This window comes from Erinaceus europaeus, chromosome X (assembly GCF_950295315.1).
Source record: "Erinaceus europaeus chromosome X, mEriEur2.1, whole genome shotgun sequence".
NCBI lineage: Eukaryota > Metazoa > Chordata > Mammalia > Eulipotyphla > Erinaceidae > Erinaceus > Erinaceus europaeus.
The window spans coordinates 100,873,807-100,899,829 of NC_080185.1; the positions used below are offsets into that span (position 1 = coordinate 100,873,807).

At 35.4% G+C, this 26,023-nt stretch overlaps 1 protein-coding gene across 1 annotated transcript in view; it reads right to left on the bottom strand.

Moving 5' to 3' along the window:
• CFAP47 (cilia and flagella associated protein 47) overlaps positions 1-26,023 on the bottom strand; it is a 194,664-nt gene that overhangs the window by 134,190 nt on the left and 34,451 nt on the right. The window contains exons 16-24 of the mRNA XM_060182678.1: positions 25,533-25,663; positions 22,818-22,940; positions 21,103-21,234; positions 17,034-17,111; positions 12,343-12,487; positions 11,389-11,483; positions 6,362-6,503; positions 4,096-4,190; positions 988-1,147 (exon numbers count right to left, since the gene is read on the bottom strand). Of these exons, the coding sequence (XP_060038661.1) occupies positions 988-1,147; positions 4,096-4,190; positions 6,362-6,503; positions 11,389-11,483; positions 12,343-12,487; positions 17,034-17,111; positions 21,103-21,234; positions 22,818-22,940; positions 25,533-25,663 (1,101 nt within the window). The remainder of the gene's footprint in view (positions 1-987; positions 1,148-4,095; positions 4,191-6,361; positions 6,504-11,388; positions 11,484-12,342; positions 12,488-17,033; positions 17,112-21,102; positions 21,235-22,817; positions 22,941-25,532; positions 25,664-26,023) is intronic.

The following is a 26,023-nucleotide window of genomic DNA, read 5'->3' on the forward strand; positions in this document are numbered from 1 at the left end:
ACCTGCAGGGGAGTCGCTTCACAGGCAGTGAAGCAGGTCTGCAGGTGTCTATCTTTCTCTCCCCATCTCTGTCTTCCCCTCCTCTCTCCATTTCTCTCTGTCCTATCCAACAATGAACAACATCAACAATGAACAACATCAACAATGGTAATAATAATAACCACAATGAGGCTACGGCAACAAGGGCAACAAAAGGGGGGAAAATGGCCTCCAGGAGCCGTGGATTCATGGTGCAGGCACCGAGCCCAGCAATAACCTGGAGGGGAAAAAAAAAAAAAGAGCCCAGCAATAACCCTGGGGGAAAAAAAAAAAGAGGTGGAGATGGTGTTGGTTTATGGTGCATTATGGTAGAAATGAACCTATGCTGGGGGTGAGTGTTTTACAGACACTTATCATGGGGAGATGAGAAATTGTACCCTTGTACAAACAGTTGTAAACCATTAAGCCCAATAAAATGACTTAAAAAGAGATTAGAAATAACAAGTTCTGAGGAAAAAGAAAGTCTGGTAAACTTTTTTTAAACAAGAGATTTATCACAAAAGTTACAAAAATGAAATATAAAGTTGTTATAATTTTTAAAAATCTGAAAATGTAAGTAAGTAGGCATATTGGCTAGCTTACCCCAAAGCAAACAATTCAAGATTACAAACCCGATATTGTGATGTCATTTCTGACCCAGTCTTGGAAGTTACACACTATCATACTCATAGTATCCAATGGTCATATATCAACACTATTTGATATTGGAAGGGAGTATGAATGAATGAATACCAGATACATGCATGTATACATTCAATGGTATGAATACCAGAGGGAGGATCACAGGAGCTTTTTTCAAGTATATTGACAACAAAGGTCTCCTAAGAAACTTATTATTAAAACCGTTTTATGAACATGTAACCAATAATCTAAAAATTCATACATGGTAAAATAATATATGAACAATAAACTGGAATATCAGCAAATAAAGATAAGAAAAGCACTTACTTGGATTGAAACTTATGGAAATACAACATTCTTGATGTGCTTTAACGAGACCATACTGTGAGCTAAAGTGAAATATCTTGTCTTTAAAGAGTTTATCAGCATTTGTAACATCAAGCTTCCATTTCACATCTCTATTTGAAGTATTATTTAAGATTAGATCCTGTTCAGAAATGAAAATGTTTTAATTCATAAAAATTATGGGATTCAATCCCTTCAACATCAAGAAGAAAATAGGAAGGGCATTCAGAAAGAGTAAGGTATAGGTGTGACTTAAAATGGAAGAGAATGCAGGTCCACAGAAAAAAATGGGCAAAAAAAAAAGATAGATAGATAGACAGACAGACAGACAGACAGATCGACAGGCAGACAGAATAGCTATAGAAGTAATAGTCAGCTTATATCTGTGACCTCAGGAGAGCCACTGCAATTTCTAATGGAAGGAATGGGGACACAGAACTCTGGTGGTGGAAACAGTGTGGAATTGTACCCATTACCTTGTAATTTTGTAAATCAATATTAAATCACTAATTAAAAAAAAAACATTATGGTATTCAATATAAAATTTAGTTTGTATTACCACAGCTTAGGCCCTATGCATTAATTCAAGTGATTAAGATGCTAATCACAGATAAAATTTTAAATGATGTTGGGAAATCTAGAGTAAGTAACTATTTTAGTCTTTTAATCATATGAGAAGTACACAAAAATTAGAGGCTGAAGAGAAATAAAATATCAAAATAGCTATGCTAGCTAGCAAGGATACAGTGTAACAAGAACTGTCATTGAAGATGAGAATTCAAAATGAGTCACTTTGGAAAATCTTGGGATTTTATTACAATACTCTTAAGTACTTACTTAAGGGAATTAAAATGTATATTCACAAACCAAAATATGTATGTGAATATTTAAAGTAGTTTTGCTCATAATCATCAAACACTAGAAGAAAAAAAAAGATCTTTAGTAGTAATTCATTTTTTCACCAATGTTATAGGTGGGGCTCAGTGTCAGCACTATGAATTTACCACTCCTGACAACCATATTTTCCTTTGTTTTTATACTTTTATTAGATAAGACAGATAGGAATTGAGAAGATGGGAGATAGAGAAAAGAGAGAAAGAGAGATACCTGCAGATCTGCTTCACCACTTGTGAGCATCCCCCTTGCAGGTGGGGAGTGGTGATGTGTGTTCTTAGCCTGGTGCAATACCACCCAGCCCCCAAGATTTTTAATTTATAAACAAACTTTGGTAGTGCTATACAGTGGAATTAAGTTAAGTAGTTAAATAAGTGATATATTAATTCATGTAGATCCTGAAATATTAAATGTATTTTGTTAGGTTAAAGATGTCAGACACAAATGGCTACACATTATATAATTAACTTATCTATAATTTTAGAAATGAAAAAGTATGTGGATGCAAAAAATCAGTGGTCAAGTTGCAGATGCTACTACAGTTGCATCTTGAACTCACCTCTCCAGAGCCCTACTCTACTAGGGAAAGATAGAAAGAGGCTGGGAGGGGGGTCGGCGGTAGCACAGCGGGTTAAGCAGACATGGCACAAGGCACAAGGACCACCAAAAGGATCCCAGTTCGAGCCCCCAGAACCCCACCTGCAGGGGAGTCGCTTCCACCTGCAGGGGAGTCACTTCACAGGCAGTGAAGCAGGTCTGCAGGTGTCTATCTTTCTCTCCCCATCTCTGTCTTCCCCTCCTCTCCCCATTTCTCTCTGTCCTATACAACAACAACAACATCAGTAACAGTGATAATAATAACTACAACGATAAAACAACCAGGGCAACAAAAGGGAAAAAATGGCGTCCAGGAGCAGTGGATTCGTGTTGCAGGCACCGAGCCCCAGCAATAACCCTGGAGGGAAAAAAAAAAAAAAAAGAAAGAAAGAAAGAAAGAAAGAAAGAAAGAAAGAAAGAAAGAAAAAAAGAAAGAAAGAAAGAAAGAAAGAAAGAGGCTGGGAGGGTATGAGTCAACCAATCAATGTTCATGTCCAGTGGAAAAGCAACTACAGAAGCTAGCACTTCAGAAAAAATTTTGGTCTATACTGCCAGAGGGGGGAAGTGTTAGGGGATGAAGATCAGATGGCTCTGAACTCCAATTCAACCAGAACCCCAAAAATTTGTCACCAGTAATCTTTATTTTAAAACCATCCCTGAAAGGGAAGAGAATCTGGAACACCAGAGGAAGTCAGGCACTGTTTTGCTTACCTGAAAGTGAAGAGGAAAAAAGGACACTTGGAAGTAGTAACAGCTGTTGGCCACAGACATGAATAAAAATGGGCAAAAAAAATATATAGATGATATATAGATAGATAAGTAGATTGATTGATTGATTGATTTAGATATATAGTCAACCCATATCTGTGACTTTGGGGGACCTAGTGCAATTTCCACTGAAGTGGGGTGGGGGATCAGAACTCTGTGATGGGAATGGTGGAGAATTACATCCCTATTTTTTGAAAATTATTACTAAATTAAAAAAACATCAGTGATTTCAAAGTGTGGGTGAAAGATAGAATAAGTGACTAGAAATGGGTTACACAAAGGTTTTATTTTAGTGTGATAAAACTGTTCTGTATAGTATTGAAGTGGTAAATTATTACACACGTTTTCCAAATCCTATAAAGCTATATACTGTAAAGAATGAGCTTAAACTTATGAAGCACATTTCAAATAATTTTAATCATAGTTCTCATTTAGGTGAGGATGACCTATATTTAAAATGTTCTAAATAGATCTATTAAATTTAACCATATAGAAAATAAAATTACGTGGTCTGGGAGGTGGTGCAGTGGATAAAACACTGGGCTCTCAAGAATGAGGTCCTAAGTTTGATTCCCAGCAACACATTTACCAGAGTGATGTCCAGTTCTTTCTCTCTGTCTTATTATCTTTCTCATTAATAAATAAATATTAAAAAAAGAAAAGAAATGACTATATGTTTGTATACTCTGACAACTCCTTTTGAGAATCAATGTGTGTTACATATGGAAGCTCTCAAAAAATGAAAATGTTCTTACAAAACATGCTTCTGAATAATCAATAAAAAACATAATTGAAAAAAACACTTGTAAATGACAAATTTTCTATACATACCTTAGTTTCTGTGACCTTCGCTTTAGAATCGAAAGCATGCAGTGGGGCTTCAAGTATAAATTCAGTGCTAGATAATGTTAGTGGTGACTGCAATACTACCAAAGGAAAACAAGTACTGATAAGTATATTATTAGCCATAAACTCATAGTTTCAACATGAAACAATATATGCAAAGTTCTCTCTATATTTTATATTCCCAGGCAAAAATAAAAAGAAAATTGTACCTTGAAACATTTCCAGAATATTTTGGTTTATCACATCTACCAAGTTACAATTTTGTATTTCTAATGTTAATACAATTACCAGGGCTTTGAGCCTGTGCAATTTCATGACTCCTAGAGGAGTCCTTACTCCCCTCCCCCTTTTAATGTCAGAGACAGAAAAGGAGAACAGGTTGGAGATGGAAAGAGAGAGAGAAGAGGAGAGACAACATGACATCACTCCACCTTTCATGAAGCTTCCCTTGTACGTATGACTTATGCAGAATCACAGAAGTGGAGAAATATAGAAGGGAAATATAGAAGTAAATAAAATAATTTAAGGATGGATCATTTGAAACAAGAAAGTCTAGGGGGGTGGTCTGTGAGGTGGTGCAGTATAAAGCATTGGACTCTCAAGCATGAGGTTCTGAGTTCAATCCCCAGCAGCACATGTACCAGAGTGATGTCTGGTTCTTTCTCTCTCTCCTCCTATCTTTCTCATTAATAAATAAATAAAATTTTAAAAAGAAATCTTGGGGGGGTCGGGCGGTGGCGCAGTGGGTTAAGCGCATGTGGCGCAAAGCGCAGGGACCGGCGTAAGGATCCCGGTTCGAGCCCCCAGCTCCCCACCTGCAGGGGAGTCGCTTCACAGGCGGTGAAGCAGGTGTGCAGGTGTCTATCTTTCTCTCCCCTTCTATGTCTTCTTCCTAAATCTTGGGGATCTTTGGAATAGTAAGATTTTTCTATGTCCACCATGACTTATAGAGCCAAGATCTGTTGATCTTCTACACGATGTTAGGAAAGAATATTGAATTTCAAGCTTTTTACTTGCTATACCAGAAATCAGAATAAAAAAACCATATCCTTCAACCCTTTTTGCCCACTGATTCTATTACTCTTGGCAGAATTATCTTTCAATTTCAGACAAAGATATATGAAACAACACAGCATCACTTCTATAGTAACTTTCGCCTGTGTGAAAAAAGAATTTCTTAAATAACATGTTCATCACAGTCAGGCAGTACTGCAGTGGGTTAAACACACATGGTGTGAAGCACAAGGACCAGTGTAAGGTTGCCGGTTCGAGCCCCTGGTCCCCACCTGCATGGGAGTCGCTTCACAGGCGGTGAAGCAGGTCTGCAGGTGTCTATCTTTCTCTCCCTCTCTCTGTCTTCCCCTCCTCTCTCCATTTCTGTCTGTCCTACAAAAAAATAAATAAATAAATAGGGGAGGTCAGGCGGTAGCACAGAGGGTTAAGCGCAGGTGGCGCAAAGCACAAAGACCAGCATAAGGATCCCAGTTCCAGCCCCCGGCTCCCCACCTGCAGGAGAGTCGCTTCACAAGCGGTGAAGCAGGTCTGCAGGTGTCCATCTTTCTCTCCCCCTATGTGTCTTCCCCTCCTCTCTCCATTTCTCTCTGTCCTATCCAACAATGATGACATCAGTAACAACAATACTAACTACAACAATAAAATAACAAAGGCAACAAAAGGGAATAAATAAATATTAAGAATAAATAAATAACATGTTCACTTTATTTTATATTCGGTGATTTTAGCTTAATATTTTATGTTTTTTATTTAATCATAATGAATAAACACACAATGCATAAGCTGAATTTTGTTTTAAAGTATATCCTACATTTTTTAACAAAAGTTACTCCTGTGAGATTACAGCTATCCTATTTAACAAAATTCACTCTCATATTAACAATTCAAATAATACATATTTATTGTTGCATTATAGTATTCCCCCCATTTAAAAATGAATATTATGTTCTAATTTTTTTTTCTTTTTATTTATTTATTTATTTAAATTTTTATTTAAGAAAGGATTAATGAACGAAAACATAAGGTAGGAGGGGTACAACTCCACACAATTCCCACCACCCAATCTCCATAACCCACCCCCTCCCATGATAGCTTTCCCATTCTCTAGCCCTCTGGGAGCATGGACCCAGGGTCATTGAGGGTTGCAGAAGGTATGTTCTAAATTTTTTTAACTTATAGATACATAAGTGCAATTATTTGACTTGTGCACATCTATTAAACATTTCATATTACATACCAGTAGCCTGGATATGACATGGCTGAATGAGTGGCATTGTCTTTTGAGATTGAGGAAACTCTGATAAACAGGATTCCAAGTAAAGTTCTGAAGCTTTAAAGTAATTAATTGAAATGTGAAAGGTAAATTCAAATGTTCTCACCTGACAATGAAAGAATAGGTCTGTGACTATTTTTGCTACAAGAAATTGGTGTTATTCAGTCTATACTTAGTATATATTAAAAAGTACACAACTTTATCATTTGTTATACATATTTAGAAAATGAAAAAAATTGCACAGTCAAGTTAACTAACAGCCACTAACTTACATGTATTACACAGAAATAACACTGGTGGGTATTCACCCAAGCCTATTAAATTAAAGATCTCAAAAAGATACCTATAGTCATCTGTTCACAATAGCAATGAGATAGAAACAACATAAGTATCTGCCAACAGGTAAATAGATAAAGAAAATCGGGTGTATGGATACAATGGTATATTATTCAACTTTGAAACTAAAAGAAAATCTGTCATTGTAAATATATGAAGGAATGTAGAAAGCATTATGCTATGTGGGGAAAAGCCAAACAAAAATATTAATCTCACTCTTGTGTGGAATCTAAAATAGTCAAATTCATAGAAGAGAATAGGACAGTGGTTACTAAGGACTTAGGAGAGGGAAATACACAAAGGAACCAAGTTTCAATTATGCAAGATGAGTAAATTCTGGAAATCTAACCAAGTAACCACAGTTTCAGCAAAACAGAAATTTTTAAAATTCCAAAATATCATATTACATTGAAAGTACTTTTTTTATCAAGACAGATTATTTTATGAGTCTTTAATCATTAAATAAGTTATAAAATAATCCTTTTGTATATTTCTCACTTCTTTATCAGTCATTTGTCATTGGAAGTTTAAGTTATGTCCATACTTTGGCTATTGTAAATAATGCAGCTATAAACATAGATGTACTCATATCTCCTCAAATTTATACTTCCATGTCTTTTGAGTATATGACTAGGACCAGTATTGCTGAGTCATAGCGTAATTCCATGTTTCTTTCTTTAAGAATTCTCCAAATTGTACCAGTATGCATTCTCACCAGCTGTCGGTGGAATTGGTTATGCTAAGTGAAATAAGTGAAGAGGTAAAAGACAACTGCCAGGTGGTATCACTCATATGCAGAGTATAGATGACTAAACCAAAGGAGAGTGAGGAAGAGGGCAGGAACCAGACTCTTTCCTGTAAAATGTGAGAACTAAAACAGTTATGGGGTGGGGTGGGGGAGGGCAGGTAGAGTAGGGAGGATGAGACTTAGGTGGAGGATGTGGTGACTCGCATGTAACAAGTGTGGGTATAAAAATACACCTGAAACCTAATAATTCTGTAAAACAATGTGAAATCACTAATAAAATAAAAGTAATTCAACAGAAGCAACCAATAGCACAGCTATATACAAGATACTGGGTACTGTACAGCAAACCCTAACAAAAGGACTTTTCAAAGTTAACCCAATTACCAAATAATGTGATGATAACATTAACTATCGATTGTCTTTTGGAACCCTAAGACAGCAGGAACCTCACATCTCCACTATAGAGCCTCTACTTCCCCCAGTCCTGGAACCCTTGGATAGGGCCCACTTTCCCGTATGCCTCTCCCAATCCATATCAAATAATATTACATCTGCTGATCACAACCTAATCAACAGAATGATTGCCACCTCAACATGCTTCACTTCAGACTGTGTCCAGAGACTTCACGTGTGGAATGACAACCCTTCAGCTTCATTACTCAGGTGAGACCTTTCCTTTCATAGTATACTCTAATTCTATCTCAGGTGGTTCACTTTCTAACAAAGTCTCAAAACCTACATATACAACAGTTTCTGTGAGAGAGAGCATGTGTTCACACGTATCCATAAACTACTGCAAAATAAATACCTGAAAGCAGAAGTACACTAGAGTTTGCAGTGAGTATTTCCCTAACACTTCCTCTCCACTATTCCAAGCTTTGTGTCCATGATTGCTCAACAATTTGTTTGGCTTTATATGTTAACTCTCTTTTCAGTCACCAGGTTCCAGATGTCATCAGGATGCCAGCCAGGCTTCCCTGGACTGAAGACCCCACCAATGTGTCCTGGAGCTCCGCTTCCCCAGAGACCCACCCTACTAGGGAAAGAGAGAGGCAGACTGGGAGTATGGACCGACCAGTCAACGCCCATGTTCAGCGGGGAAGCAATTACAGAAGCCAGACTTTCCACCTTCTACAACCCACAATGACCCTGGGTCCATGCTCCCAGAGGGATACAGAGTGGGAAAGCTATCAGGGGAGGGGGTGGGATATGGAGACTGGGTGGTGGGAATTGTGTCGAGTTGTACCCCTCCTACCCTATGGTTTTGTTAATTTATCCTTTCTTAAATAAAAAAAAAAAGTAATTCAAAATAAATTTAAGCTTTAGATATAAAACCAACTGGATTAAATCTTATAGAAGAAGATATAAGAGAAAATCTTTGTGACTCTTGATTAAGCAAAGATTTCTTAAATGCAATACCTAAAGAACCATCTATAAATTACAGTGCCCTCTATCAAAATTAAAAATATTTATTCTTCAAAGTTATGAAAATAAAATTAGAAGCCCAAAGAAATTTAAAAGAAATTTCTTTTAAAATTCAATTTGTTTTCAAAATACACAAAGAATACTCAGAGGAGAATAAAAAAGTGTCTAGTTTTTTTTAAAAAAATACATAAAAGATTTGAAAAAGATATTTTAAGAAAGAAAATATTCAATGGGTAAATAGAGTCATAATCAATGAATGGATTTACACATTTTTAATTGTTGGCACTGTTAAATAGTAAGCTAGACTCAAAAACTTTAAAATGTAAAACCACATATATACACTCCATAAAAATTCATGTCAGATTTAAAGTGTGTATTATACTTTTCCTAATTTTAGTGGTACTTAATGCATTTCAATTTTAATTTGATTTACTTATTTTTGTTTTTTTAATAGAGAAATTGAGAGGCAAAGGACAGATAGAGAGGGAGAGAGAAAGAGACATCTGCAGTACCGCTTCACTGCTTGTGAAGCTTGCCCCCATGCAGGTGGCAACCTGGGACTTGAACCCGGGTCCTTATACACCATTATGAGCTCTTTAGGGAGTGCTATTACATAGTCTCATGGTACTTAATTTATTTTAATTTTAACTTTTCTTTTTGTCACCAAGCCTTCACCCAGTGGTCTGGCTTTTTTTCAGACAGAAAGGGAGAGACAGAGACAAAAAGATAGAGACAGAAAGGAAGCAATACCATAGCACCAAAACTTTCTGCAGTTCCGTGAAGACCCAGGATCAAATCTAGGTGGCATGCTGTGCAAAGTAGGCACCTTCCCAGGTGAGGTATCTCAAGGTCCTACTTTGGTGGTGGGTGTGGTAAAGAACTAAACACTGCTTCAGTGGGTAAAGTGCAGAGCTTTTATGCATGAGCCCTTGGTTCAGTCCCTGCTATCATATATGCCAAAGCTGAATTATAATCTACTCTTTCTCCCTCTTCCTCTCTCTACAGTAAAAATAAACAAATCATTTCAAATACTGAACAAATGAGAAATAAAAAGGAAACTCCCTCAAACTAATAAAGAAAATCTATAATCTAAAAAACAAAACCCAATACTGCTAGCATACTATTTAATGGTGAAATATATGCTTTTGCCCTACCATCAGAAACACATTAATGATGTTTGTTGTTATCCCCTTTATCAAATATTGTACTTAAAATTTGGAATCTATTACATTACTGCTGAAAAGTCTAACATAAAAGAAACTTAAAAAGTGATTGACATTTAAAGTACAATAAACAACAGGTTCCCACCTTCAGACCAGAGGCTTTATGAGCAGTCAAACAGTTACTGCAAGTGTATCTCTTTCTCTTTCCTTCTCTCTCTCTCTCCTTCTCTCCCTCCTCCCTCCCTCCCTCTTCCCTCCCTCTCTGCTTCTGCCTCTATCAGAAAAAGAAAGGAAAATAAAAAAATGTCTGCTGGGATAAGTAGTGGCCTTGTGCAGGCACTGAGCCCCAGTGATAGCCTTAGTGGCAAGAAATAAGTAAACAATTTCATACATTGACATTATTTTCAAAATGTAAAAATATGAAAGCATTTACACTAGACAAAACAGCATAGAAAACTCAAAATATTTCAATTTTTATGATGCACAAGAAATACTTTAATAAAAAATTAAAGGTATACCCTGCTTTTGAATAAGAAATTAAATTTCATACAGAAATAACATTTCTCCAAAGTTTTTAAATTTAATATAACACACAGTACGTAATACACACACAAATAATTGATGCAACCTAGTTGTACAAAGAAATAATGTAATAAGTAATATTTTATACTATTGCCAACATAATATAATTGGTACAAACTTTCTGAAGAGTAATTATGCAGTATGTATAAACTGCCTGAAATATATACATAGAGATTGACCCAACTATTTAACATCTAGGAAGATACAGTGAGAATGTTATGAGAAAGGGAATATTTTCTATAAAAATGTTTCTAATTTCAATAAACTACTAACTATTAAAAATAAATTACTAAAGTATACTTAGCATTAAATACCTGTTGTATTATTAGTAATTTTCATTTAGTTCATTCTATTTTACAAACACTGGTCATGAGGCATCATGATAGCTATATTGAACATACAAAATGTTTTGGCATAAGTCTGTTAATCATCATTAAATCACTAATAAAAATATATATACAGGTATACTCACAAGTTTGGGGGAAAAACTGCTATATATATATATGATAGAAAATAATGGTTATAATGATTATGCAAAAAGACTTTCATGTCTGAGGTTCTGAAGTCTAAGGATCAGCCTCTAAACCACCATAAGCCAGAGCCAAGCAGTGCTCTAGTCTCTCTGTAACTCTCATTAAAATAAACAAAATATATTTTTAAAAAAAGAATGTAGGTAGTCTTTGATAAGGTTCCCAGTTTCAAAATTCTCTAGTAATAAAACAAAAATATGAACTTACTTCCATAGGAGAAAATGTTACAGCACATTCCATATTTGCTTTTTCTTCTACTTCCACAAAATATATACCAGGGAATTTAGGGTCTGAATGTTCCACTATAAGACAGGGAAAGATACAGATATTATGAAAACAGTCAGATATACGGTTATAATAAATAACTACTTTACTACCTTTCTTTAAACAATTTGAGTGAGTCATTACTTTATTTTCTTTTTTTATCAGAGACCCTGATTGATAAATTACTTTTGAGAATGTGCAAGGTGCCTTATTATCTTCATATACTCAAAGTCTAGTATCTAGTCTATTATTACTATTCAATCAATATGTATTGAAAAGGAGATAACCAAAGTAACAGTCAAAAAACCTTTTGCTTTAGTCGAGATAAAAAAGACTTTTTATAAGCTATGTAGTTTCTACCATAAGTTTCAGTTTTATCATAATAGCATGCAAGCAGTCACAAGCAATGTACAAACATGAGTATGTTTGTGTGCTATCAGAATCTTAGTTATGAAAGTAAGTGTTAGGTAAAGTCTAGACCATGGGTCTTAGTTTGCTAATACAAATACACTTTTAAAAGTGTATTTTAAAAGTGTCAATTTAATATAAATATAGCTAATACATATGTAAGCATACAGAAAAAGCTCTCTGAAATGATTTACCTGAAAGTCTTGAATAATTAAAATGAGCAATTTCTAATGTTGTTTTCCTTTTAGTACTTTCATATGCATACCATATTTATATTTAATCAATTAATAAACATATGGCTTACATTATCAAACTATTCTGATATTTATATATTTATAGAAGCAAAATCGCATTAACAAAGAGAACATAAAATCATACTGAATCATTAAAATATTTAATAATCACTACTGATTTAAATTATTTTAAATTATGTTTTTGAGCAAGTTAAAACAATTTTACAATGGAATAATTATAGTATTAAACACATACCTGATTTGTCTGCAAATTCAACTTTAAATGCAGGAAATTCTACAAGATTAAACTCTACTCTGGCAGGTATCAAACCGTTGTTTTTTATTAAAAATGGAATTGCCTGGGTTGTACCGACATAGGTACCATTGAATTTATATGAATTCTAAAATTTTACAAAAGAAATAATTAGAAAGATTAATAGTTTATGAAAGTAGCATAAACTAAAAAATATATTGTCATGTTTATCAAGAACATTGCTAGGCACTGTACAGTATAAAATTAGTCCCATTTTCCTTCTTTCCTATCTTCTATATGTAGTCAGTTATCAAATCTCATTACATATTTGTTCTTTTCTGCCTCTTATTATTGTAGTGGTATATACTATTAAAAACAACGATTTTCATTTCATTTTCCGATGATTGATGTCTTCCAATTCTCCACAACTGAGTCTCCAACTTGAAATCTGATTATACCAATTCTTATCCTAAAATCTGACAATTCACTTTCACCTATAGGACAATCTCAAAGTTCCTTACTAGAGCTCATCATATTCACTATGATCTTCTCATGCCTCAGATTCTGGCCTTATCTTACTACCCCCAACACCAATTCTATCACTTCTCCAACTTGTAACTACCTGATGAAATATATATATATGTATATATATTAAACATTTTATTTATTTATATATTTATTATTGAATAGAGACAAAGAGAAATTGAGAGGGGAAGGGAAACAGAGAAGGAGAGAGACAGAGAGACACCTGCAGCCCTGCTTCACCATCTGTGAGTGGGACCAGGGGCTTGAACCTGCATCCTTGTGCACTGTAATGTGTGCACAAGGTGCACCACCATCTGGCCCCCACCTGATGAAATATGCATCCTTCCTTCAAACACTCATTAGATAAATCACAATTAATTACACTGTGTTAGGGACTATTTCTGTGTCTTCTATCAACTCACATTATAGTATCACAAAGTCCACACTAATTTGTTTTCATGTCTTTCCTAGAGAACCTTAAGCCTGATTCGTACAGCATCTCTAGTGCACATGACACTAAGCTCAAGGACCATGTAAGGGCGGTGAAGCAAGTCTACCTACAGGTGTCTATCTTTCTCTCCTCTTGTCTTCCCCCCTCTCTCAATTTCTTTCTGTCCTATCCAACAACAACAGCAATGGCAACAATAACAACAAGAACAGGGGCAACAAAATGGGGAAAATGACCTCTAGGAGCAATGGATTCATGGTGCAGGCACCGAGCCTCAGTAATAACCCTGGAGGCAAAAAAAAAAAAAAAAAAAAAAGGATCCATATAGCATCTCTAGCATTAGATACCTAGTTTAAATATATTCGGAATTTTTATTAAATGTGTTTTAATTTTAGTGTTCTAAAAATATTTGATTTGATTGATGGGAGGGGGGGAGACATAGAGAAAAAGGCCAAAGCACTACTCTGGTTTATAGTGGTCTGGGGATTGAACCTGGAATGTCAGAGCACTTTGGCATAACCATTATACTGTCTCCCCAGCCCTAATTTTAGTTTTTATTCCAGGAATATGCCTTCACACAAAGTTCTGTAGGCTCCTCTCCTTCCAGTAGAGTTAGCATGCATACCCTACAGAGTTCCTTAGTAAAAGACTTACATTTATCATTAAAAGGAGAATTAGGTTTTTTCACAGCAAAAGAAACCACCACCCAAACAAAGAGAATCCCCACAGAGTGGGAGGAGATCTTTAAATGCCATACATCAGACAAGAGGTTAACTACCAACATATATAAAGCGCTCACCAAACTCAGCAACAAGAAAACAAATGACCCCATCCAAAAATGTGGACAGGATATCGACAGAACATTCACCATAGAAGAGACCCGAAAGGCCAACAAACATGAAAAAAATGCTCCAAGTTATGAAAAATCAAAGAAATGCAAACAATGAGATACCACCAACAATGAGATACCATTTCACTCATGTGAGAATGTCATACATCAGAAAAAGTAACAGCAACAAATGCTGGAGAGGGTGTGGGGTCAAAGAAACCCTCCTGCACTGCTGGTGGGAATGTCAATTGGTCCAACCTCTGTGGAGAACAGTTTGGCGAACTCTCAGAAGGCTAGAAATGGACCTACGCTATGATCCTGCAATTCCCCTCCTGGGGATATATTCTAAGGAACCCAACACACTCATCCAAAAAGATCTGTGTACACATATGTTCTTAGCAGCATAATAGCCAAAACCTGGAAGCAACCCAGGTGTCCAACAACAGATGAGTGGATGAGCAAGATGTGGTCTATATACACAATGGAATACTACTCAGCTATTAAAATAGTGATTTCACTTTTTTTCAGCCCATCTTGGATGAAACTTGGAGGAATCATGTTAAGTGAGGTAAGTCAGAAACAGAAGGATGAATATGAGATGATCTCACTCATAGGCAGAAATTGAAAAACAAGATCAGAAGAGAAAATACTAATCAGAACCTGGATTGGAGTCTCTGCATTACACCAAAATAAAAGAGTGGGGGGAAGGGTTCAGGTCCTGGAACATGATGGCAAACGAGGACCTAGTGGGGGTTGTATTGCTATGTGGAAAATGGGAAAATGTTATGTATGTACAAAATACTGTATTTTACTGTTGACTATAAACCATTAATTCCTCAATAAAATAATTTTTTTTAAAAAAAGGATAATTAGGCAACAATATTTGTAACTGAGGAAAATACTGCATTAAGGTCAATTCTCCACTACTTGCTTCACTTAAAATAGCAAACAAGTATCCTGGGAGAAAACTAAAACAAACAGGGCATGTGCCTTACCATGAGTGAAACCTTAGATCTGAGCCCCAGCACCACATGGGAGCACCTCCACATCAGAAAAAAGTCTACAAATAGAGAGCCGGGGGTGTCGCAGCAGGTTAAGCACATGTGACATGAAGCTCAAGGACTGGTGTAAGGATCCCGGTTTGAACCCCTGGGTCCCCACCTGTAGGGGGGGTCGCTTCACAGGTGGTGAAGCAGGTCTGCAGGTGTCTATCTTTCTCTCCCCTCTCTGTCTTCCCCTCCTCTCTAGATTTCTATCTGTCCTACCCAACAACTATGACAGCAATAAGAACGATGAGCAACGAAATCGGAAAAATATCCTCCAGGAGCACTGGATTCGTAGTGCAGGCACTGAGCCCCAGCGATAACCCTGGAGGCAAAAAACAAGTACAGATAGTACAAAGCTGAGGTATGCATCTCTCTGTCTCCCCCTTTCCCTCTCCTCTGTTTTTCTCTTTCATTCTCTCTCTCTATATGTATATTTGAAATAAATCTTAAAATGAAAAAAATACTCAACTCAGGAGCGGTGCTGGACTCATGCGTGCACAAAGATATAGTGCAAAAGGAAACAAAACAAAACAAAACAAAACAAAAAGTTCCATAGGTGCAAGTTGTAAAATCCAAAATCTAGTGTAAGTTTGAGGTTTTGTTTATGCAAAGTATTATTCTTCTTATCTCATTCTGGCCTTGCCTATGTGCTCATTTGGATAAAACCCCTAATTGTTATAAAGACACATAAGTAATGTCATTCAGTTATCTGCATTGCTGAAAATATCAAGTGATGCTAGAATATTATTTTGAAAAGGTAGCTTAACAGTTATGTTTAAATCCTAACATAGTAGTCTGGAAAGTGGCAGAGTGGAAAAAGCATTGTATGGATACTCAAGCATGAGGTCCCTCCCAAGTTAAGTCCCTGGCATCACATGTGCCAGAGTGATGCTCTGGTTTCTCCTCTCTCAACTAAATTAAATAAAATTACATTATTTATTAATTAAATCTCATGTATTTTGGGAACAATGACAGCTATGTATTCATGCAATGTCCTATAAATGATTCAACTGAAACAACATGCAAAACAAGCCACAGATGTCTTTTGGATGAATATATAAAGTGTAGCAGAAGTTTCAATACAAATCTAATATTATTCCAGCAGACATATCATTTGCAATTGTAAAAACACCCTGGATATTACAAGGTTTAATCTCCCAAGAACCACCATAACAAACTAGCTCAGCATCTGGCAATCTATCTAGATTTAGTATGTTTTCAACATTAAACACAAATAAAGGTTAGAGATTTATATAACACAAGCAGATCCTGAGCCGTGGGGATGCCATCAAACTGCAGATTAGTAGTGCTGCCCTACCTGAGGCATCCAGCTGCCTCATCAATTTGTGCTCAATTTAGTTCTGAATCAGAACACTGGTTGGTATTGTGGTACTATTAGGAAAGGAAAACAAAAGTTCAAACAGTCTGAAAGTAACAAGAGAATTATTATCATGGAAATGTTCCCAGAGATTAAGTAGTAGTTCCTGGCACTTTATAAACGTCGCAATAAAATGGCATATAGGCCTGCTCTGAAGGATGAAGGAAAGTTTCTTTGCATAGATGAAGCCAGACATAATTTAGGAAAGTAGTTCTCTTTCAGGAGGGATAGGGTCATGATAAAGCCTACAGATGGTTTAGTGGTATTGGTCGTACAATAATACTTAATTCAGTGGCAAATTCTTAAACATTCACTTAATATTCTTCTTTGTCACATATTTATACCCCATGTATTAACTCCCACATGCCAAATTACTACATAATAAAAATAATTTAATTATAAATATTATATGACTAAAGGAACAACAAATAAAAACATATTCATAAAGTGACAGGAAATAATACTTACTGGAATAATTTCGATATCCGCAATATCAACAGTTCCACTAATCCTAAGGTCAATGACATTTGAACGACGAATAGTAACCTTCCATAGGAGAAATAAAAAGCGTTGTAGGAACCACATTAATAGACATTCAGTTATTATTGAAGTAATGCTTGGCATTTATATAACATTTTATAATTCAATACTCCTAACATTTGGTAAAGATCACAAGATTTATCCTGACACTTGTCATTGCATTTACTGTTATACAGAATTGAAATTTCTAAGAGGACTGAGTGTGCTACTGTTGAAAATCTCTACCACAAACAGGACCAGCTGGCAGCTTATAAATTTGGCTGTAGATTTTACTAATTTGATTAGACAGTTTGGCCACACTCTGCGGTTCTTTTGTATTTACTTAATTTCAATGGATTATTTGAAATAAAAAAAAAAAAAACAGCAAACTGAGGGCAAACATTTCTTCCATACAAAGACACTAATATCCAGAATGATCATAATGACAATAGCTAAAAATTACTGAATATGTGAGCCAAGAATAGAATTATATACATTATTTCCTTTTTACTCCTCAGTATTCTGTTAAGTTACTACTGTTAATACTCTAATTTCCAAATGAGGAAAATTGAGGCTTAATAAAGGCCAAACGCAATGTCCTTTTCTTAGTCATAAAACTTGAAGGCAACAATGGCTTTCATGTACCAAAGATTATATGAACATTCTCAACTGCTTCCAAAATATTACAATAGAAAAATAGCTTAGCAGGGGGCTGGGCGGTAGCACACCAGGTTAAGCACACATAGTACAAAGTGCATAGACCCACACAAGGATCCCAGTTCGAGCCCCTGGTTCCCCACTCGCAGGGGGTCATATCACAAGCAGTGAAGCAGGTCTGCAGGTGTCTTTCTCTCTTCCTCTCTATCTTCCCCGCCCCTCTCAATTTCTCTCTGTCCTATCCAATAAAATGTAAAAAAAAAAAAAAAGAAAAGAAAAAAATGCCCCTAGGAGCAGTGGATTCATAGTGCTGACACCAAGCCCCAGCCATAACCCTAGAGATAAGAAAGAAAGAAAGAAAGAAAGAAAGAAAGAAAGAAAGAAAGAAAGAAAGGAAGAAAGAAAGGAAGAAAAGAAAGAAAGAGGAAGGAAGGAAGGAAGGAAGGAAGGAAGGAAGGAAGGGAGGGAGGGAGGGAGGAAGGAAAGAAGGGAGCAAGCTTAGGTGCACAATTCCTACAAAATAAGCATTGTAGATTATCTGAATATATAACTGCCTAAGCAGAATCTCAGAATCAAAAGTCAGCATGCCCTAAAACTCTTGCCTATATAAGACTAGGAAGTAGTCAAGCTTTCTGTTTGAATCTAAATGTATATTATAGTTAAGAAAGGGATATGAAAGTATTTCACATGCTTGATCACATACTTGATTACATGATTGTTCACCTGTGCAGACTATACTTGACTTCAACTCTTTCATCTGTCTTTCATATGTCTCCCTTCACCCCCTCTCGTGCATGAACACATGTGATTCGTGCTTCCTTAATACTCCTTCCTCCTTTCCCTCTTTCACTCCAGTACTATGACTTTCATCTTTCCTTAGTTTAAAAGTTTTTCAGCTATCTCATCCACTAGCAAACTTTCTAAATTTTGGAGCCTGGGTTGTATCCCTCTTCTGTGTGCTTCCTCAGCTGGCCATTTTTCTATGATAATACTTATTGAACTGGATTTGAATTTTTCTTTTGAGTTGTTCTCACCATGCAACAGATTGCAAATTATCTGAGATTAAGGACCCTGATTTTCCTGTTCAATTTTACATATAATATGCACACCATATGTGTTGACTGGGTAAATAAATGAATCATACTATAATGTTAAAAAGTTAAGCTTTATAAAAGCAGCATAATCCTCTAAAACATAGTAGAAATTAATCCTTTAGTAAAATCTACATTTTAGTGGGTAGATTTCAATATTTTTTCCAGAACACTATAAAAAATTCTGCACAAGTTTTAGGCCATATAACATATTTGTAGCTTACGAAGTGTTTCAATACATAGTTCTCTATAAAATAAGGTATAGCCATTAGGCATATTAAGAGGCAAGACAAATCCATCTATATTATTTTAAGCTACATATTATTTAAGACTTGTTATGGGAAACAAAAATAAAATGGAAGATACAACTAAAGCAATTATTCACTTTTATTTGATGACAGTGTGCATGTTATTTTTTTAATGTGAGCAAGTGCAAACAACTGAGCAGATTGAAGATCAAGATTATTCCATTCCTTAAGTTTAGAAAACATAAAATTTATTACACACTGGCCTTACAGGTTTTATTAATCTATTTAATGAACACTTAGAAAATTTCCCAAAATCAAGGTAGTATCTATTCATTTACATAATTCCCAGAACATAAAACTGTTAAAACATTTTATGTGTGTAATAAAATACAGATGTGGTTTAGAACACACCACACACACACACATACACACACACACACACACACACACACACACACACACATGCACACACACATGCCATGTTTGTATTCAAATTCCTAGGTGAATCTACCAAATGTGAGCATATTTTGGTAGAAAAAAAATACAGATGCATACATTATTTGGAATTTGCTTACAATGCATATAGTCACTATATCAATTTAGAGTAGGAATTCTGAAGTAATGTCATAAAAAAAGTCACCCAAGGAGTGGTGGCACATCTGGTTGAGTGCACACATAATAGTGCATATAAGACCCCAGGTTTAAGCCCCAGGCCCCAGCTGCGGGGCGGAGCTTCTTGATCAATGAAACAGTGCTGCAGATATCTCTCTGTCTCTCTCCTTCTCTAGCTCCCCCTCCCTTCTCAACTTCTCTCTATCTCTATCCAAAATAAACAAATAAGCCACGGTACCGTAACCAGTGAGAACTTGTCACAACTTTGAGATGTCAAGCATCATTTCAATTTTATAAACAATGGCTTATAAGTTGATGAAAAGAATCCTCCATTACAATTGAGAATTTTCCATCAGTAACTTTCACCACTATTTTCTACAAATACTTTTGCAGAGTCTTTATAGCCACTTCTACTTTAGATGATACATGTAAAGTTATTTAGTTTATAGATCTCTGAAAATTATGTGTCATTAAGACAAGGGAGATAGTATAATGGTTATGAGAAGAGACTCTCATGCCTGAGGCACCAAAAGTCCCAGGCTCAATTCCTAGCATCACCATAATAAGCCAGAATTGAGTGATATTCTTGGGGGGAAAATTATGTGTGTGTGTGTGTATATATATATATATATATATATGAAACATGTCATTAAAATTAATGCAATACACAGAAAAATAACCAAAAATTTTAAATTATTCTTCTGGATCATAGATTTACAATACATTCCCATTGGATGAAATCATCAGTACACATCGAAGAACAAGCATATGCCAAACATTCTATAGCACTATACCTACTATTAATACTGAATATTTTAAAAATATTTATTTCCTTTTGTTGCTCTTGTTGTTTTTTATTGTTGTTGTTATTATTGATGTCGTCATTGTTAGACAGGACAGAGAGAAATGGAGAGAGGCGGGGAAGACAGAGAGGGGAAGAGAAAGATAGACACCTGCAGACCTGCTTCACCACTTGTGAAGCAACCCCCCTGCAGGTGGGGAGCCAGGGGCTCGAACCTGGATCCTTACTCCAGTCCTTGCGCTTTGTGGCACGTGCACTTAACCAACTGAATCTATGTAGAAATATATAAGTGCAATCTCACATTGAAATGTTAAATCTGAGTGTGTGTGTGTGTGTGTGTGTGTGTGTGTGTGTCCACAGAATGGAGTACTTTATGCAGGGCACTACCAAAAATTAGTTCTTAGACTCTCAGGAAAAGCATAGTATCAAACCAATCAATCTTTCATTTTTGTGTCTTTTTTTTTTCTCATTTGATGATATTCCATCCTCTTTCTCACTATAAAATGGCTCCTTGCAGTGCTTATTTGATTGGATGCTGATCCATGAGTGGTTCAGTAACAACTGTCTTGAAACTTAAGAAATTTTGGTTTTTAACAGTATTAACATACCTTTGCCTTCGTATCAAATTTTTCTGCCACAGTTGGTGAACAGGAGATATTGAGAACAGCTAGTCCTCCAAGTGGAATTATTCCTTCTGATGGAAAAATTTTAACGGTGGGTAAAAGATCCTGGTCACTAACCTGTAAATGAAAAAATTCAAAAAATGCTTTATTGTCCTTTGAATGCACTTTTCTAGAGCTTTTATAGGAACGTTTCCAAACTACTGTTCAAAGAGAATGCCACCATTACAGGGCTTGAGATGATTTTGTAATCAATTTTCAAACACTACACTCACAAAAGGTTTCAAATTCAACAGGGATTTCTATCCCTAACCAAGAATACAGAACTTTCAGTGGCATCTTCCAATTCCAATGGAATAAGGTTAACTAAATGTATGGGCCTCAAGACTGTAAGGCAAAGTTAGTGAGGAAGCAAGATGGTAAAGTAACCTCCTCTTATTTAATGCTCTTAGTAGCCCAGTGTCTTGAATATCATGCTAACTTTCAAAAAGTTTTAAGGGGGCCAGAGAGTTAACTCAGTGGGAAAGGCATGTGTGTTTCTCCTATATGGGAGATGCTATAGCGTCAGAGGAAGTTCTGGGTTCATGGTATCTCTCCCTCTCTCTCTTTATCTCTATCTTAATGGAAAAAAAAAGTCAGAGCAGTAAAAAAAAAAGTGGCAAGTAACTTACCAATAAATTTATAGTGTTGTTTGACAAAGGTCAGTTTAGACAACTCTTTATGTAAAAATAACTTAAGGAAAATCAATTAAAATAATTTTAAGGATAAAGGAACAAATAAACTCCAGAACTAACTCTAAAGCAATAGAATTGTAAAGGTTATCTTGACTTGTACATTACTAGACATATAAATACAAAGCTTGAATGAGATATATTAAATTTTGCCCTCTATTGTAACTATTGGTAGATATTAATATACTTTTCAATTAAAAAACAGCAATCAACACTTTAAACACTCCACAATTTAAATTAGGAGCAACAACTATAAATAGAATATCTATATAACATAGAATCATACTGATCTAGACCCTATCTATTACCGTAAAAATCTTGATGTTAGACTGAAAACAAGAAAATAAGTGACATCTAATTAAATATGAAGCATACCATATGCAATGAATATTTTTACTTTTATTAAGTCATCTCTTCTCAATAAAACAAAATTATGCAAAGGAAAAAGGAAAAGAGAATTTACAAAAATGAAAAATTATTTTTATGAAAAATTAAAAGAAAAAAGTATTTAAATTTGCCCTGATAAATGTCATATCTAAAATTCAGCACTAGTCAATTTGTAAAGATTAAAGTATTAACATCATGGTATATATGGCAAAAATTAACTCAAATTATAATGTAATCAGATTTTAAATAAGATTTCAAGAGTCTAGGAGTTGGGCGGTAGTGCAGCATGTTAAGCACAAGTGGCACAAAGCCTAAGGACCAGCGTAAGGATCCAGGTTCAAGTCCCTGGCTCCCCACCGGCAGAGGAGTGACTTTACAATCGGTGAAGTAGGTCTGCAGGTGACTATCTTTCTCTCCCAATCTCTGTCTTCTCCTCCTCTCTCCATTTCTCTCTGTCCTATCCAACAACATCATCAATAACAACAACAATAATAACTACAACAATGAAACAACAAGGGCAACAAAAGGGAATAAATAAATATTTTTTAAAATCTTAAAAAAAAAGATTTCAAGATTCTAGATTACCTTGAAATAAGCATGGTTTTGTCCTATATTATGAAGAATAGCTTTCCTCCAGCTTGTCAAACCTTGAGCAATATTACTAAAAAGTATTCTTGGCTCTAAAAACAGGACCTTGGTGTTCCCAACCTAATAAGAGGAAAGAGAATATGCAAATTGAACAATGGCAGATATTTTTATTTCCTATCAGATACTAAACTTTTTTCAGTTTCTTTTTATTATTATTATTGGATAGAGACATAGAGAAATTGAGAGGGGGAGACAGAGAAGGAAAGAGACAGAGAGACACCTGCAGCCCTGCCTCACCACTACTCGTGAAGCTTTCCCCCAGCAGATGGGGACCAGGGGCTTGAACCCGGGTCCTTGTGCATTGTAATGTGTGCAGTTAACCAGGTGTGCCACCACCTGGCCCCTTTTATTTGGTTTCTTAAAATTTCAAAAATATTAACTGTTATAAGACTTTATGGCACTTCGGAGAAAGGAAAAAAAATAGGATATTTAAGATGCACTCCTAAACTAAGAAAGACAGAGAGAGTAAGAAAACCTATGCAGAAAGCAAATCCAGGGCTGAGAATAAAATAATTTAATCACTGAAGACTTCTGAAGTCAACTGCCTAGCTATGTACAAGATGTTAGCATGAGCAATGAAAAAGGGAGGAGTATAAGGGGGTCACCTTAATATGAGAAGTATTATGTTAAGTAATATTACCCAGGTATGTTTCTACTAGATGTCTTCTCATGGCACTTAATACACTGATAATAGACAGCTTACTTACCTGATAATAGAGAAGTAGTTCACTGTGATTCATTGAATTATCTAGATGAAGGACAAAATGCCCCACAAAATCCATTTCAAAGAACTAGTGAATTATAGAACACTTTTTTTAAGAAAAAAAAAATATCTACCTCTCCTATTTCGTAGGAATACAAATAAGAGCCAAGAGGAATGAGAAATAATTTCCTAATTCTTCATGTAGTGCTTTTTATACCAGAACCTACAGTCTCTACAAGATGTATTATTTCTTATTGTCTTAGGAGATTTTAATAAATTTTACCACTCACTTTTAGAATATGATTTGAATAGCTGGAACAAAAAATTTTCAGACAAAGCTAACAGAAGTGGAAATGTTCAAGTATGTTTTTCAAAAATTAATGATAAAAGTTAAAATTAACATTTTATCTAGTTGTTTCGTTTTTCTTCATCTTTACTCTTTTTCATTGTTGTTACCTGGGCATCATATACTGTAATATAGACAACATTTGTCAGACTGAAAGAGGGGCAGAGGGAGAAAGGAAAAGGTACCACAGCACCAACTTTTTCTAGTGTGGTAGTGACCTGATTGGGACCTGGGTTGTACAGCATTAACAAGGTAAGCTATCTTGCTGGTACCATTTTTACTTTCTTAAGAGTAATACTTCACAATTAATTTAACTTTAGGAGCTTTAAAAACTAACCAAAAATAATCTAATTAATCGTTTTCCTCTCTCAGAGGAAAATTTTTAACCAATCTAACAGTAGGAAAAAACAATAAAAAATCAATTTTAATAGAGGGTAACAAGAAAAGCTGTGGAGGTAGACAAATCTAGATATAACTTTCAACTGAGACATTTACTGCATGTGTGAACTTGTGTCAATTAATTAAATCACTCCAACCCTCCATTTCTATTGCTACGATTTTACATATCAGTGCATACCTTATAGAGTTGTTGTGGAGATTAAATTAGGTAAGACATGAACAGAATTTACCATTAGATCTGGCACAAAGTAATTACACAGCAAAATGCCTGTTATTAATTTGAAGTCTAAATTACTAAATTACCACCCTTTATCTTAGAAAAACTGCACATGGAATGAATATATGTGCAAATTCACATTAGCAAACTTGTCTAACAAAGTTGTATGAATAAAAGTTAAAGAACTGAGTAAATATGCTCATCAAACAACAGTTAAAAGAATGCATTATCAATGAGTTGTCAGAAAAGTCATTATGCATTTTTCTGTTTTTCTATGCAAAAATGTATCATAACTTTTCCAACAACTAGGATTTGGAAATAATCTAAATTTCTATTAGCTATGCAAGAGGAAATTGTTGGTAGTATAGCCACATAATGGAATACTACTCAGGCTTAAGAGTACATAAATAATCTACAACGACATGCACCAGCAAAGACACAACCCACAAATTTAGTGATGAACAAAAGAAACCAGACATAAGGTAAATAGAAATCAAAATGAATGTATGATCCTAGAAGTAAAAATAGCAGTAACTCTGGGACACATAGTGACTCAAAGTACGGACTGAACTGGCAGAGGATGAGTGTTCTTTAGTGATGCTAGTTATATTTTGATTTTTGTTCTGGTTGATCTGGGTGTAAACTGCAAAGGTGCTATAATTCTGTAAAGATGAACTGAGTTCCACATAATTCAGAATGTGTTTACCTCTCTGTATGCTTACTACACTTCAATAGAAAGTCTTTAGAGGAATAAAAAGTACTCCAAACCCAGTGGAAATAGTAGGAATCAGGTTATTTCAATCACAGAGCAGATGAAAAGTTTTCATTTCACGGTACATAAATGACTCCAAAAAGGTGCTCAAATAATTAAGTAAATTATGGTATTTCAAGCAAAATAAATTTTCACTATACACCCAACTATACATACATCAAATGTACCCAACCAATTTAGAGCCCCTTCAAATAATATTCAAAGGAAACCATTACATGTGCAATGCATTTCAGGGTTTCCGTGCTTCCATCCGGAACACGAAGAATAAATTCTCCTTTTTCTGTGGAGTTATAACCTGGCTGCCATTTTACTTCACATTCTAAGCATGAATATGGTTCGACAGTACCTAGAGACGATTCAAAGAAATAAGAGTAATTTACTTTATATGATATATAAAACATATATATTCATGTGAATATATTTAATTTAAAAAAATTTTTGCTTTCTTTTTTCCCTTTTGTTGCCCTTATTGTTTTATTGTTGTTGTTATTGATGTCGTTGTTAAATAGGACAGAAAGAAATGGAGAGAGGAAGGGAACATAGAGAGGGAGAGAGAAAGACCTGCAGACCTGCTTCACTGCCTGTAAAGCTACTCCCCTACAGGTGGGGAGACAGGGTCTGGAACTGGGATCCTTATATCGGTCCTTGCACTTCGTGCCATGTGTGCTTAGCCTGCTGCGCTACCGCCCGACCCCTCATGTGACTA